Here is a 16301-nt window from a genome sequence, read left to right as displayed (position 1 = left end):
TCAAAATGGTGGCCCTTCTCCTACCCTGTGCATCCTGGATGCACTGGAGGGGGCTTAAGGTCCCGATTGGCTCAGTGGCCTTAGGCTCTTCCTAGTGCATCACTAGCATGCACGGGAGAGGGGGAGGGGTGTGTGGTCCTAATATGGCTCAGGTCTGAGCCAATCGGGACCTTAGGCTCCTTCCAGTACATCCAGAAGAGGCAGCCCTTCAAGACAGGAGGGAGTCGGCATCCTTCCTGCCTGATTTTCGACAAAAAGGTATGAGGGGCAGTGTTGGGGCTGGAGGGTTCTCAAGATGGGGAGGGTCTGATCTGAATCCCCCCAGCCCACTAGACCACCAGGATTTTGTGGAAGTGATCGGAGAGATCGGAATGCGGGAGGGGGAGGCACTTGGTGTCTGGGGTGTTGGAGGGAAGGTGTGAGTGTGGCAGGGGGTCAGAGAGGAGGAGCGGTGCCAGTGCCCCCATCAAGATGGCATCTGGGGCAGATCATTGCTCCGCCCCCTTTACTACGCCACTGATCATTCCATTACTCAGCATAGGTTAGGAACAGGGTCTCCAGAAATTTTCCTTTTCTAAAGACAGAGGGATGTTGTGGGGGTCCTGCTACAAAAGCATGCAAAGCAACTTATTTATGAATTTTTTGAAAACCAGCGTGGGAGAAGTATTTGCATGCTAGTTGTAATAGGTGTGGTTATCTTTTTTACAACTGGCCATGAAAAACTCAGGCACCTAAGTTTTCACTGACCATAATGTACTTGCATATAAGTTACAGTAGAAAACTTGCACATGGAAAATTGTTACTTTTCTGTAAAATTTAGGGCATTATAGTTCATTCACCTCCTTGTATAATAGTTATGCAAGACATCTAACCATTCAATTCAGTTTCATTGCGCATATTCTACTCTCTCTACTGAAGAAAGGAATAGGGAAAGCCACTGCTGTCCCTAGGTTTGGTAGCATGAAATCCTGTTGCTATTTGGAATTCTGCCAAGTACTTGTGACCTGGATTAGCCACTGTTGGAAGCAGGATACTGGGCTAGATGGAACATTGGTTTGCCCCACTATGGCTATTCTTAGTGTTCCTTCAAACTCAGAAAGTACAGAGTATATTTCTGTATCTCGTTGGTCATGAATTTGGACTTGGAGGTTGAAATGTACAGCGTCAGCATCTATGAGACAAACATGGTTATTTTTATTGCATAGGAATTTTTGGACCCCAGTTCGTTTACAAAAAATAGACAATTCTAAATCTAATAGATGCTGGCATTGTCATATTAATATAGGGACTTTGGATCATCTGTTATATTTTTGTCCATTGATACTTAGTTTCTGGAAGTCAATTTGGGGACAAATTAATCTCATTCTTGAATCATCTATCCCCTTGTCATATGAGGCGATAATATGTGGTACACTACTTCATGTTATACCTATATTAGATAAATATAAAAGTCGACTTTTCATGATCTTGACAGGAATAGGGGTTCAACTGATTACTCATAATTGGAAAATCTATAATAAGATTAATTTTACTTTTTGGTGGGTAACTGTGTGTACTACCTATAAGTATGAAAGGATGATGGCGGAACGTTTGGGGACTAATAAGTCCTTTAATGATATATGGAGCCCATTAACTAATTTTATTGCATTATAATTAGGGTGATGCTTCTTTCTTTTTCCATTAGAGTCCTTGCACATCCAGGGAGGGTGGAGTGGTGGGGGGAGGGAAACATATTTTGAGGAGTTAAATTATTTCATTATAATATTAAAATTATATCATATGTATTATTGTTTTAATAATTAAGATAAGAAGGGGAGAAAATGATTGTTTAATGAAATAATCATGTAGTTAATAGTGTGTTTTTATGCAGTTTGTATGATTTAACATTTGTATTGCACTATCAAAGTTTAAAAATCAATAAAGATTTACAAAAAAAAAAAAAAAAGTGCAGAGTATGAGGAAATAATTGCATTTAAACAAAACAATATTGCTAGGTTTACCAAACTCTGGGCCCCTCTTGATGAATTTCGCAATTAACTCCATTATGTTTATGACCTGAGCATTTGCAGCTTACTGTATCGTTTCATTTTTACATGATTTATATTTGAAAAATTTCAATAAAAAGATGATTAAAAAAAAAAACGAAAGTACAGAGCAGAGTATAGTAAGTGGCCAATTATATTCAGGTACAGTCACTATTTCACTGTTCACAGAGAGCTTACAATCTAATCAGTGGCATAGTAAATGGAGGAGGGGGACCGCCCTGGGTGCCCTCTTGGTGGGGGCGCCAGCACCTGTCCTCGTCTCTGCTCCCCCTCACTACCGCATACATGCCACTTCCCTTCCCTGTACTTTTTTAATGTTCGCGGCATGAGCAGCAACCCCAACCTGCTGCTCGTGCCAATGTTGACTCTTCTTTTGACGTCACTTCCTGGACCCGCTTATACCGCGAACGTTGAAGAGGTACAGGGGAAGGGAAGGGGCGTGCGCATGGCAGGAGGGGGCAGGGAAGGCGTCTCTCACCCTTGCTATGCCACTAAATCTAAGGAGGCAATATTCAGCCTGGTCAGTGTTTTTCTAAACAGTAACTACTACTGGCTACATCAAGCCCAGGTATTGAGACTGCTGGAGGCAGCTCAGTTAGCTTCCACGGTCAGCAGCGATTCTGGATATTCGATGCCAGGACCTTATCTGGCCACCAGCATTGAATTTCTGGAATAAAGTTTGCCATCTCAGACCTAGCCGATATTCAGCGGCTAGCTGCCTAAGGCAAAACGGTGAAAGGCAGAACTGCTTTTTAGGTGGGTCTATCTAACTGCTAACCTTAGCTGGCTAGCTGCTGAATGTTGACAGTGACTGGCTATGTCGTGTGATATAGCCAGTCACCAGACAATTTGATGAACCGGACATTCAGTAGGGGAAAGTTATCTCCTACTGAATATCAGCAGATAGCCATCAAAGTGGTAGTTAGCTAGCTAGGGGCTATTACCAACCAGCTCAGTACTGCTGAATATAGAAAGGAAGGGGGGAGGGGCAGGGTCAACGCCATGCCTGGCTTTGAATATCTGAGTCTCTGGCCATAGGAGCCAAACTTTCACAATTATTGGGGATGCTAAACCCAATGGAAATTTTCCATATTGACTTAAGCATCCACAGCACTGGCTCCTCTGTCCCTGGCAGCCCCAGGAAGCTATCAAGATTCAACTGATATTCAGCGTCATGCCCACACAGCTAACTGGGCAAAAGCAGAGCTGCTATTTATATGAAGTTTTACAAGGCAGTCCGATTAGTCGGAGATAAACTGGAAATTTATAGAAATGTATGCTTTAGTATGTTGGAAGTTTTCATTTTTCTAATAGACACCCTCATGAAAGCCACATCTGTTTCCTCCTGATATCTTTTCACACATCCCCTTTATGTCGTTCAACAGGATGTGGAAACTGAGAGAAGGTTGTTTGCACCGACATTTAAGAAACATCCTGTGAGCCATTCCCGCAGTTCAGCGAAAGATTCAAGCACAAAAAGTGGCAAAGTATCTTTTGACAAGATGTCATCGGAAAATGTCCAGAACAACAGCTTCGAAGGTTAGCAAAACCCTTTTATCTTGCTTTTTCTTCAAGTGCACCTTGTACAGACTGCTGTGATGTGTGTAAAATAAGAAAAGCTTAAGATTTTCTTAACAGTCTAGAACAAAAAAGCAGGGTAATGAAATCAAATCGGACATGAGAACTATAAAACCGGAATTTACTTTCCAAATTTTTCTAATGCAAGAAACTGTTCTTGAGTGGTTTGATTTTACAAAAATGGTATAGAATTATAAAAAAGAAGGAACATAATATCCATAATGTACCAACATTATGAAGCTTTGTCATACAGATAATTAATGCCATTAGCATAATTGTAAAATAAATCAATACATTTATTGTTTCTAACCTAAAGCAATGCACATTTTTAGAAGACTACTTACCATGGTGGAGCAAATGGCCCATAAAAATTGCAAAACAAATATGCATAAGCCTGTGAAATATGTCAGCAAATCACCAATTCTTTCAAAATAGATTTTTGAGATGAATAACCTAAAAGCATTTCAGGATTTTAGAATATAATCCTTCAGAAGTTAAAATTTATTAGTGTGGAAATGGTTTGAAAATGCTGTACATTTCACAGAATTACGAGTATGCACAGCTTTCAACAATGCCATAAATATTAGGAACTGCAGAATCTATTTATCAATTTAACTTTATAATGGTACTAAATATGTTTTGCATTTTGGTGATCTGCACTATTCAAAGTGAGTCTTACACCTGTTTAGTAAACTCCATAGCTCCTGTTTATTAAGGCATAGTAAGTAGTAATTACTGTACTATAATCTCCAAAATTATCCCCTCCCCTTTTCCAAAACCGCGATAGCGTTTTTAGCGCGGGCCGGCGCACTGAATGTTCTGCGCTGCTCCCGACACTCATAGATTTCCTATGAGCGTCGGAAGCAGTACAGAGCATTCAGTGTGCTAGCCTGTGCTAAAAGCCGCTATTGTGGTTTTATAAAAGGGGGGGGTTTATGCACAGTAATTGCAGAAACTCTGTGTTAAATGTGTGTGTGAGGGGGGGAGCCTTCCCAACATTTTTTTGTAAGGCTGCCATATAATTAATGCAGAGAAAAAGTAACTACTGTGTGTTAACTGAATGGTAGATAATGTATGATGCAATTAGCAGCACCTCTTGAGGTAATATTAAGGGGGAAATTCTATAATTGGAGCCTACTGTATTTAGATTTCCAGAAGGCTTTTGACTTCCTCATGGGATGCTCCTGAGAAAATGAAAGAGTCATGGCATATGAGGCAATGTTCAGATGTGGATTAAGAATTGGTTATTGGATAGAAAACAAAGGGTAGGGCTAAATGGTCATTTTTTTCAGTGGAGGAGGGATCTGTACTGGGACTGGTGCTATTTAACTTATTTATAAATGATCTGGAAATTGGAATGACGAGTGAGGTGATTAAATTTGCAGATGACACTAAACTGTTTAAAGTTGTTAAAACGCATGCGGACTGTGAAAAACTGAAGGAAGACCTTAGGAAATTGGAAGACCGTATCCAAATGGCAGATCAAATTTAATGTGGACCAATGCATAGTAATGCACATTGGGAAGAATAACACAAATCAAGTTACCAGATGCTAGGGTCTATTTTGGGGGTCAGCGCTCAAGGAAAAGATCTGGGTGTCATCGTGGACAATATGCTGAAACCTTCCGCCCAATGTGTGACAGCGGACAAAAAAGCAAACAAGATGCTAGGAATTATTAGAAAAGGGATGGTAAACAAGACTAAGAATGTTATAATGTCTCTGTATCGCTCAATGCTGCAACCTCACCTTGAGTATTGCATTCAGTTCTGGTCTCCTTATCTAAGTAAAGATATATCGGCACTAGAAAAGGTTCAAAGAAGAATGGCCAAGATGATAAAGCGGATGGAACTCCTCTCATATGAGAAAAGACCAAAGAGGTTAGGGCTCTTCAGCTTGGAAGAGATGGCTGAGGGGAGATACAATTCAAGTGTACAAAATCCTGAGTGGTGTAGAACCAGTGTTCTTCAACCTTTTGACACCTATGGACCGGCGGAAATAAAATAATTATTTTATGGACCAGCACTGGTCTGTGGACCGGCCGTTGAAGAACACTGGGCTAAGTCATGGGCCAGACTCCACCCATCTCCACCCAATCTCTGTCCCAGACCCCGTCCCCATAATAGTACTAATTGTAACACCATTTTTTCCATTCATTTTTCATATAATCATATTAACAACACTTAATGGTTAACCACAAAATTAAACTACACAAAGCACACTGTATGCTTCTCAGTCTTCATTCCTACCAGAACACAGATAACCCCATGCAAATACAGGACCAAAAACTAAAAGTACTAATATATACAAAGAAACCCTAAGATGCAAGACTCTGCATGCAGTACAACCCCAGAGGAAAAGAAACAAATGCATTTCTTCCTGAACAGACCGCAGTTGTAAATCAATCAGTAAATTAAAAAATAAAATCATTCCCCCTACCATTGTTGTCTCCCTCCCTCCATACTGTGCCTTGCTTTCTGGCCTGCACCCAGTGTTATCTTCGGTACGGTCCGTGGTGCGATCAATGCAGCATCTTCGGGCCGGCTCCCTGAGAGCTGCATTGCATAAAGATGTGGGCAGCGTCCCGCGCCTCATCTAGAAGCCTTCCCTCTGATGCTGCGATGTCAGAGAGAAGACTTCCGGTTCAGGCGCAGGATGCGTATAGGAGCCTCTGCCCACGGCTTTGTGCACTGCAGCACTGAGGAAGAGGGAGCCGGCTTGAAGGCAACGCTACATCGATTGCACCGTAGACCGGCGGCTGAAGAACACTGTCTGGGGCTCAATCCACGTGTCGGCCCTGTTGACCGGCAGGAAATTTCTGCGGACCGGCACTGGTCCATGGACCGGCTGTTGAAGAACACTGGTGTAGAACAGGTACAAGTGGATTGATATTTTACAGCATCAAGATTTACAAAGACTAGGGAACACTCGATGAAGTTACAGAGTAATACTTTTAAAACCAATAGGAGGAAGTATATTTTTTACTCAGAGAATTGTTAAGCTCTGGAATGTGTTGCCAGAGGATGTGGTAAGAGCGGTTAATGTAGCTAATTTAAAAAAAAAAGGTTTGAACAAGTTCCTGGAGGAAAAGTCCATAGTCTGCTGTTGAGACATGAGGGAAGCCACTGCTTGCCCTGGATCAGTGGCATGGACTGCTGTTTTTGCCAGATACTTGTGAACTTGGATTGACCTCCATTAAGACGGGATACTGGGCTAGATGGACCATTGATCTGACCCAGTAAGGCTATTCCTACATTGTAAGTGCCTACGTTAATAAAAATCAATTTTAAAATTAGAATTAATGGCGCCATTAATGAGCCATTTAACCAGCTGATAATGACAAAAATTACGTTAATAAAACATTATGTAAACATTACGTAACGTTGCTATTGTTCACCATTGTACACTGTTGAGTATGTTGGTATTAGCCTGTTTATTTTTGCTGGGGTTCACTTTGGGGCTGTTGTGGTCCCTTGTATTTTGAAAAATTTAATAAACATCTATACAACAAAAAAATAAATAAAATTACATTAATAAAAATCAATTTTAAAATTAGAATTAACGGCGTCATTAATGAACCATTTAACAAGCTGATAATGAGAAAAATTAAGATTGAGTGTAAGGCATTGATCAGGGTGGGTTTTTATAAGTTAGGTGCTTGCCAGCGCCTAACAATGCCTACCAGCACCTACATTAGGCATTTCAATGTAAGCGAGGTAAACCTTGGCCTACATTAGAGATGCCTACAAATGTAGATGTCGTTAACAGAATCTGGCCCAAACTGCTCTGTGTATCCTGCCTTGTTAATAACTTGCAAGTGGTAACTACCTCAGATTCTATAAATGGCATGCAAATTTATGTGCCCAAAATTGCGCACTATTCAGAAATGTACATGCAACTAAATTGGTTAGTGAAACTAGGAGGTGACACCAGGAAATTCTTTTTCACTGAAAGAGTGGTTGATCGCTGGAATAGTCTTCCACTACAGGTGATTGAGGCCAGCAGCGTGCCTGATTTTAAGGCCAAATGGGATCGGCACATGGGATCTCTTCACAGGGCAAAGGTAGGGGAGAGACATTAAGGTGGGCAGACTAGATGGGCCGTGGGCCCTTATCTGCCGTCTATTTCTATGTTTCTATGTTTCTATGTTTCTATGTTTCTATGTAATTGGGTGTTAACAATCAATTTTTGGCACTAATTGGCAACAATTTGGATTTTCAAAACATCTTGCTAACTGCTATTCTTTAAATCTGCGCGCAAATATTTTTGAGTGCAACTCAAAAGGGGGTATGAATATCAGAGAGCTGTATCTAACTTACACGCCAGGATTTACACCAGATTTCAACTGGTGTAAATCCTCACACCCAAAGTTTGGCAAGGAATTTGGCTCTAAGTGCCATTTTATATATAGTGTTGCAACTTGGAGCGTTGACGCTGTTTGTAGAATAGCGTTCCATGTAGATTTTGGGGGGTGCCCAGTTTTGGACCCTGAAGAAAAAGCCAAAAGGGAACCTTTATGACGAAAACACCAGGCCAAACAAAAGAGTCGTAAGGAAGAGATGTCCACAGCCAAAGTCCGGATCAACCAAAACAGTCTTTATGGATGACAGTGCGTTGACGCTGTTTATAGAACAGTGTTCCATGCAGATTTTTATGGGCGCTCAGATTTGGACACCATTTACTGAATCTAGTTCTAAATGTATATATCACAGAGTAACATAGTAAATAATTATAGGTAATGATCAGCCTGGCCAATCCAGCCTGCCAAGAAAGGTAACTAGGATTGTATTTACTGCTCCATGCAGACTCCCCTCCCCCCCCACATACACATTTTGGGCTCCTTTTACGAAGGTGCGCTAGCGTTTTTAGCGCACGCACTGGATTAGCATGTGCTATAGCGTGCGCTAGCTGAAAACCTACCGCCTGTTCAAGAGGAGGCGGTAGCAGCTAGCGCACGGGGCATTTTAGCGTGCGCTATTCCACGCGTTAAGGCCCTAACGCGCCTTTGTAAAAGGATCCTTTTGTCTTTAGAGTTACAACATCGCTCCATCACTGCCCTTTTAAAATTATGAGCTTTGACGGAGACTTCAGTAGTTGGAACCTAAGAACCGTACCGGGCAGAGCTTTGGATTCTTGCCCAGAAATAGCTAAGAAGAAGAAGGGGAAAAAAAAACCAACAACAAATTTTTCAATTCAATCAGGTTGGGCAGACTAGATAGACCATTCAGGTCTTTATCTGCTGTCATCTACTATGTTACTATGAAAGTCATGATAACCTACATGGAGCATCAGATACAACTCAAAAACCAAAAATGTGTTTGGGATGGGGGCTGCACAGAGTGGCATTTACAACCCTAAAATAAAAATAAAAAGGGGGTAGCCTGCACAAATTAGCCTAGAAACCTTTCTAGGCAGACCGGATGACGGTAGGCTCTGTCTCTGGCAGTCTTCAAGTCCACTTCTTCGAGACTGCCTTCAATTCCTAACTCCTCTCATCTTGGGCTCTACATCTCCAGCCCTATATGTCATGCCTGTCTGTCCAAGTTAGATTGTAAGCTCTTCTGAGTAGAGACTGACCGTCTATTAAATGTACAGCGCTGTGTATGCCTTTCAGCACTATAGCAGTGATAAATAGTAGTAGTAGTAGTAGCCATGCTGGTCTATATGTAATGTAATGTAATGTAATTTATTTCTTATATACCGCTACATCCGTTAGGTTCTAAGCGGTTTACAGAAAATATACATTAAGATTAGAAATAAGGCTCACAATCTAACTAAAGTACCTGGAGGGTAATAGAGAAGTGAAAAGTAGAGTTAGAGGAAAAATAAAAATAAAATAAACATTTTAACAAGACAGCATTGATCTAAATACTTTGGAAGGTAGAAGAGAGGAGAGAAAGGGATAGAAGCAGAAGGGGGAGCCGTTGAACAGTAGAATTCTGGAGAAATTTAAATGATAGAAATAGAACAAAACAAAGACAAAAGGCAAAACAATAGATAAGATTAAAGATAAATCATAAGCTGGAAAGAAAAATAAAATAAAACTTTGTCTTCAATCCACGGTTTCAGCGTCAGTGATGAAGTGGAGCAAGTAAGTTTAGGAGGAGCGATATATCTCTCATCATTTACAAATGCTTACCATGAAGCGCATTAAAACCTTTTTTGCATGCATTCAGGGCACATTATCTATATTTGTGTATTTATTTTGTGGAGGGGACATTTCTGGGGCAGAGAATGGGCTTGGATGCATTATTCAGCTAGCGTGTCGACATTTGCATCCACTAACTGGTTAACAAATCCGTAAGGCAAGGAAAACCAGGAGAGACGCCTGCAAACGAACAAGCAAACAGTGGAGATTTTCAAAACATAAATTTACTCATTCAGTCCAGAACTCTGCTTTATTTGTGCGGTGGCTCAACATGCATGTGTTTCGGCCTAAACAGCCTGCTTCAGGAGCCTTATTTTTAGACAATATATTTTGCAGAATACAGCGTATCACAGGTAAGGACAACTTCTCAAAGGACATTCTTTGGAGTTAATTCGAGCTTGAGTGATCCGCAGTTGCTTGTTCCTAACAAATCCATAACCCAGGAGCCTTGAAGCGGTAAATGCTTCCACATTAATTATTTTTAAATTTATTCATGCTAATGTTAACATTAGCACATGACCTGAAAATGCCCTATTTCCTAGATGCACTGGAAATAGGTTAGCACCTACTTAAAATATTTCCTAGAGCCTTTTAGAAGATATACCCCTATGTTTCTTTGTAACTTACATTTAATGCAAGGATAGTTACTGCCTGTAAACAATTTCTACCCATTCTCTACTGGCATTTTCTGCATTAGCAGTTTGACACAGGGCCTTCCATGTGCTACATTATGGACATTGCATTTGATGTACTCTATGCTAGCAGAGCTGGGGAGAATAGTATGTAAATGCCTTATTTATTTATTTATTTAAAAAATTTCTATACCGTTTACAGCTAAATGGTTAACAAAGTATACAACAATTCCAAAAAATGTTTTGCCTATGATGCTTTGGTAGAAGAGTGTGGGTACACCTCTCCGTTTGTCTGAGGCTTTTCTTTCGCTTAAGTAATAAGCTAGCTTTCTTGGCTTGTGTGGTGCTTTTGTTTTGGAGTGATATTTTTGAATTTTTGTACTATACTTCCCTCCATTCCTCCCTGTTTTTTGTGGTTGTATAACAAAGTATACATACATAATCTTAAAACATAGTAAAATAAACCTACAAAGAGGTCATAGCTAAAAAATGCTAGCATAGCTTTGCATAGAAACAGAGCTTAAAACAGATAAAAGTTAATATCGTGTCATAGATACAGATTAATATCGTAACTGTGGATCATAAACAGTTCATCAGGTTTAAACCCCCCCCCCAAAAAAAAAAAAAAAGTATGAATAAAAGAAAGCAACAACAAATAACTGGGTTTTAAGTAATTTTCTAAACATACCCCTCTCACAATTCCATCTGTCCTACCAAAGAGTTCCAAATCTTAACTCCTGCACAGCAAAGAGTCTTTTTACCACTATCGACCAACCTTGGATTCACAGTCGTCTTCAGCAGAGCCAAATTCTCACAACGCAAAGATCGTTTTGCAATATAACTAGATATGTTATTTTTAATCAATTCTGAAATATTTCCGTACAAAAATTGGTGACAAATCATTAAAACTTTCTACTGTATTCTGAGGGTGACTGGAAGCCAATGGAGTTTTTGGAGATGAGGCAAAATAATAAATAAATAATTAACAGGTTCTCCATGTGCTAATTGATTGCACAGATGATTTACTCTGAGGAAAAAGCAGGAAATATCAAAATTGGGGTTGGGGTGGAGGGGGCAGTTTACCCTCATCAAATCAAGGTATTAAATTGATTCATGTAGCTACAAATATAAGCTGACAGAACATGATTATTTACTTAATGCTAACTCACTGTTGACAGGATATGTAATAAGATGTTCTATCTCTCCTTGTCTTTACTTCCTCTGTTGGGAGACTTGGCCATTGGTAATAACAGGTCTTTCACAAGAAGCACTATGCTTGATTAAATATAATATAGCATTTCTAACATCTGCTTGTTAACAAACTGGGAAGGGTTTGTAAGTGGTATTTGGATAGTAGGTTGCATAAAATACAGCTGTGAGATTGCTTCCTGGGTACCCCCATTCATGTTACGTTTCCTTAATTTTGAAGGAGCTTCATTGGCTCCCCAATATACTTTTTTGTTCGGTTTAAAGTAATAGTTTTGATTCATAAAGGACTGAACAATGACGCACCATTAGCAGTGTCACTGATAGCGTATTATTCGAGTTATAATTTGATGTCTGTGGAGAAAATGCTTTCCGGTGCCCCCAGTTTTAAGCATTTCACACTAAACACTTAACATTCTAGTATGTTTTAAATTGAAGGGGCTCGCTTTTGGAACACTCTCCCGTGGAGGAGAGTATATGTTCAGTACTGCAGTTTCGAAAATAGCTAAAGGGGTGTCTATTCTCACAAGCTTTTGGCTTTTGACATGTTTATATTTATGATTTTAAAATGATTGGATTGTATGCTAACTTTATATGGCAAACCAAGATGACCTAAGACTGCTGTACACATGTAAATTCACATTCTGTCTGTCTACGCAGTATGTATGTGAACTTTGTAACCCGTTCTGAGCTCGTTGGGGAGGACAGGATATAAAACTAACCAAATAAATAATGCTATGAGTGGGTGCTTCCTTATAGACACTCCAATGCAACGCAATAAGCACCAAAGCTTCTAGAGCAGTGGTTCCCAACCCTGTCCTGGAGAACCACCAGGCCAGTCAGGTTTTCAGGATAGCCCTAATGAATATGCATGAGAGAGATTTGCATCTAATGGAGATTTCAGGCATGCAAATCTGCCCCATGCATATTCATTAGGGCTGTCCTGAAAACCTGACTGGCCTGGTGGTCCTCCAGGACAGGGTTGGGAACCACTGTTCTAGAGCACAAGCATAACCCCAGTATTGGTTCGCCTTACATCTAGGTGCATGCAGGTACACCAGCCATAGAGCTGGTGCATAAATACAGTGAGGGCACGTATAACTTAAAGTATTTTGTCAATTATGCAGATAATTGGGAGCCCTGCCTCGGCTCCACCCTCCTTGCAGTGGCACACCATAGCATTTAAATCGCCTTTATAGAATAATATTTAGGGCACTTATGCTTGTAAGTGCTGATTCTCTTGGCATTTAGAAGCATAAGGCGTGTGTAACTGCAGTGTCTAGTTGTAGAATTGCCATTAGTGAACTGTATTGTGTAAGTTACATTTTACTCATTTAGAAATCTATGTATTCAGCTCTTATGCATATTCTGAAAAATTGGAAATCATCCTCGCTACTTGACTACACCTTTTGGTGGAACTCTCTGAGCATGTATCACAAATTTGAATCTTATGCATATGAGAAAAACATGATTTCTCGACTCTCCACAAACATGGTGCAAAATAAATCACCTTGGTCATTCTTAGACTCATATGTTCATTCTAATCAGTAGACACTTCTGCCTCTCTATCTATCTATCTCTCTCTTTTTCTTTTTCTCCCTCTTTCTTTCCCTCTCTCTTATTTCACTCTCCCTGCTTTTCTGCCTTTCATATATCTTCTATTAGCAGTTACATATACCCTAGATTCTTTTTATTAATCTGGTTGTAAGTAAATGATTATAGATATGGACTTTTTCTATACCATTGTGTCTTATTCAGATTTTGTGTGTTTGAACTGCTTTCTGTAAATTTCTTATAATATTCAATAAAAACTATTGAACTAAAAAAAAAAAAAGAAATCTATGTATTCACTTAATGGTCTGAGTCTAAAAATGGCAACTAAAACTTAGGGCTAGATGCACTGAAGATAACGACTGGATCACTGTTGGCCGATTCTTGAGCAGCGATCTATGTGCTATCAAGTTTGCCTACAGGTTTTTCCGATTGCTTAAACCCTTTTTTTTTTTTTTTTTTTTTGGGGGGGGGGGGGGGGAGGGGAGAATAGCCAAACAATGTTAGTGCATCAATCGTTTGGCTACTTTGCATGGGGCTTTAGCTAATTTGTATGGCCAGATTGTAAAATGGGCGATCGAGGGGAAAAACACGCGGTGGGCCATTTTGTGCATCAGTCGGTAAAAGCGATTGTCGCTAAAGCTGTGAAAACAGGTTTAGTGACGATTACTGACTTTAGTGCGTCTAGCCCATAGTCTCCTTCATGACTCTGTACAGCAGAGCATACTAGAGAATGACACGGAGACAAATTTTTCCCCGTCCCCGCAGGTACTCAATTTTCCCATCCCGTCCCCACGAGTTGTGTCCCTATCCCTATCCCTGCCCGATTCCTGTAAGCTCGGACTTAATTGCACAAGCCTCGAACACATATGATTTTAAAGTGTTTCAGGCTTGTGCAGATGAGGATAGAGCTTGCAAGAATGGGGCAGGGACAGGAAAAAACTCACTGGGACAGGACGGGAAAATGAGTTCCCGCAGGGATGGGGAAAAATTTGTCCCTGTGTCATTCTCTACTACGTACATCTAGTAACACTCTAGAAATAATTAATAGTAGTAGTAAAACATAGGCACCAAGGAACACAGGGCATAATGCATGCCAATCTTATATTAGGCGCCTTTAAAAGAATCACGCCTAGTGGCGCTTAAAGGGTACTTAAACACCAGTAGGCACCCTAACCTTAGGCATACCTTACTTATGCCAGAGTTTTCTCGACCAATATACCGGCTAGTAAGTCCAAAACAGGTGCCTACATGCCAAACAAGCACATGATCCGCACCCTAACCATGCCCACTGTCTGGTAGGTGCCTTGGACTAGGCACCTACCTAAAAGTGATAGGTGCCTACCATTCAATTAATTTTTATTTAAGCCATTTATGAGGTCCTAATTGCTTGTTACTGGCGCTGTTTAAGCTTTTTAAATAATACTGTTACTGCAGTGGTCTCAAACATGCGGCCCGGGGGCCACATGCGGCCCGCCAGGTACTATTTTGAGGCCCTTGGCATGTTTATCATAATCACAAAAGTAAAATGAAAAACAGTTTCTTGATCATATGTCTCTTTAGTTATAAATGACAATATTATTATTAAAACTTAGCCAAAAGGAAAGATTTATAAACTATAGAGTTTTACCTCATGCAAATCGTCATTTCTTTAATAAGACATGAACTATTTTTTCTGAGGCCCTCCAAATACCTACAAATCCAAAATGTGGCTCTGCAAAGGGTTTGAGTTTGAGACCACTGTGTTACTGGGTCTTTTACTAAGGCGTGCTAGCCGATTTAGCGCATGCTAAACGTTAATGCATCCATAGAATATAATGGATGCATTAGCATTTAGCGCATGCTAATATTTAGAATGCACTAAATCGGCTACCACGCCTTAGTAAAAGAAAACCTTAGTCGCCTATAATTGACTAGGCACACCAATCTAAGAACCTAACTTTAGGTGCCCCCTATTTATGCCTAAATAGGGTTTTCTTTGCCTAAATACCAGCACTTAAGTTAATTTTAGGTGCCTACAAGGAAAATATACCTAAGATCTTCCCGCGATCTGCCCTCCCTATTAATTTTAATTTAAGCTAATTATTCTGCTAATTAAGCTTGTTATCAGCAATTAAACCTATTACAAAATTAATAATTTATAGAATCTGGGCCTATATACCCACCTCTTACCAAAATCCATTTAAGATGGTTCAAAAACATAAAACACATAAAAATAAATACAAAACTTACACATACAAATTAAAAAAAAACAAACAAACAAAAAAACATCAACCAATACTTCCTCTAGGAAATAAATAACATTTCAAAGCCTTTCTGAAACCAGAAATGGTTGTCATATTTCTCATCTCACTTGGCAAATTATTCCACTCTGTTACAGCCAAGTTGTCCAAAAGTCCTGCCTCCCATCATTTCTTAAGAAAAACAGATTTATCTGGATAGATCAACATCAAGTTTTGGTTGGATCATAAAGGCCATCTTGGGGTATAAACTTGAATAAAGGGGCACAGAAAAGTAGGAACCTGACATTTCAAAATCTTAAACGTTAATAATAAGATTTTAAAGATACCATGTTCACAAATTGGTAGCCGATATACGAAGTGGTGCTGAAAAATTCTCAGCCCAACCAACCAACTTTCTAAATTCTGAGCATTATTTTGCCACTTAACTGAAAAGAGTATTATCTTATTTCGTTAAGTGCCAGTTTGCAGAAACAAAATCCTTTGTTTTGACATTGTTACAGAGCATTGATTGAACCATATCCACATCATTCTCTTCTTGAATGAGGCTGAGAACTTATCAGCACCCACTCGTAGTTGAGAATTTTGGGAGGCACTAGCTATAGCTAGCTCTAGGTCAGGGATCTCAAAGTCCCTCCTTGAGGGCCGCAATCCAATTAGGTTTTCAGGATTTCCCCAATGAATATGCATTGAAAGCAGTACATGCACATAGATCTCATGCATATTCATTGGAGAAATCCTGAAAACCCAACTGTATTGCGGCCCTCAAGGAGGGACTTTGAGACCCCTGCTCTAGGTGAATCCTGAGTGACTCAACCACTGGTGCTTCCACCTTGTCCGCTTCATCACTACCAAGGAGAGGAGATGGAAGGCTTGGAAAAGCTTTTGCACCCCTCCAGATTT

At 40.0% G+C, this 16301-nt stretch overlaps 1 protein-coding gene across 1 annotated transcript in view; it reads left to right on the top strand.

Annotated features, from left to right (window-relative positions):
• The window catches only part of XIRP2 (xin actin binding repeat containing 2), a 309123-nt gene that overhangs the window by 133349 nt on the left and 159473 nt on the right, over positions 1-16301 (top strand). Inside the window, 1 exon segment of the mRNA XM_033944124.1 lies at positions 3431-3584. Coding sequence (XP_033800015.1) covers positions 3431-3584 — 154 coding nt within the window.

This window comes from Geotrypetes seraphini, chromosome 5, assembly GCF_902459505.1.
Source record: "Geotrypetes seraphini chromosome 5, aGeoSer1.1, whole genome shotgun sequence".
NCBI classification, from domain to species: Eukaryota; Metazoa; Chordata; class Amphibia; order Gymnophiona; family Dermophiidae; genus Geotrypetes; species Geotrypetes seraphini.
Note: the sequence above shows the minus strand (reverse complement) of the source record. Positions and strands in the feature narration are given on the sequence as shown.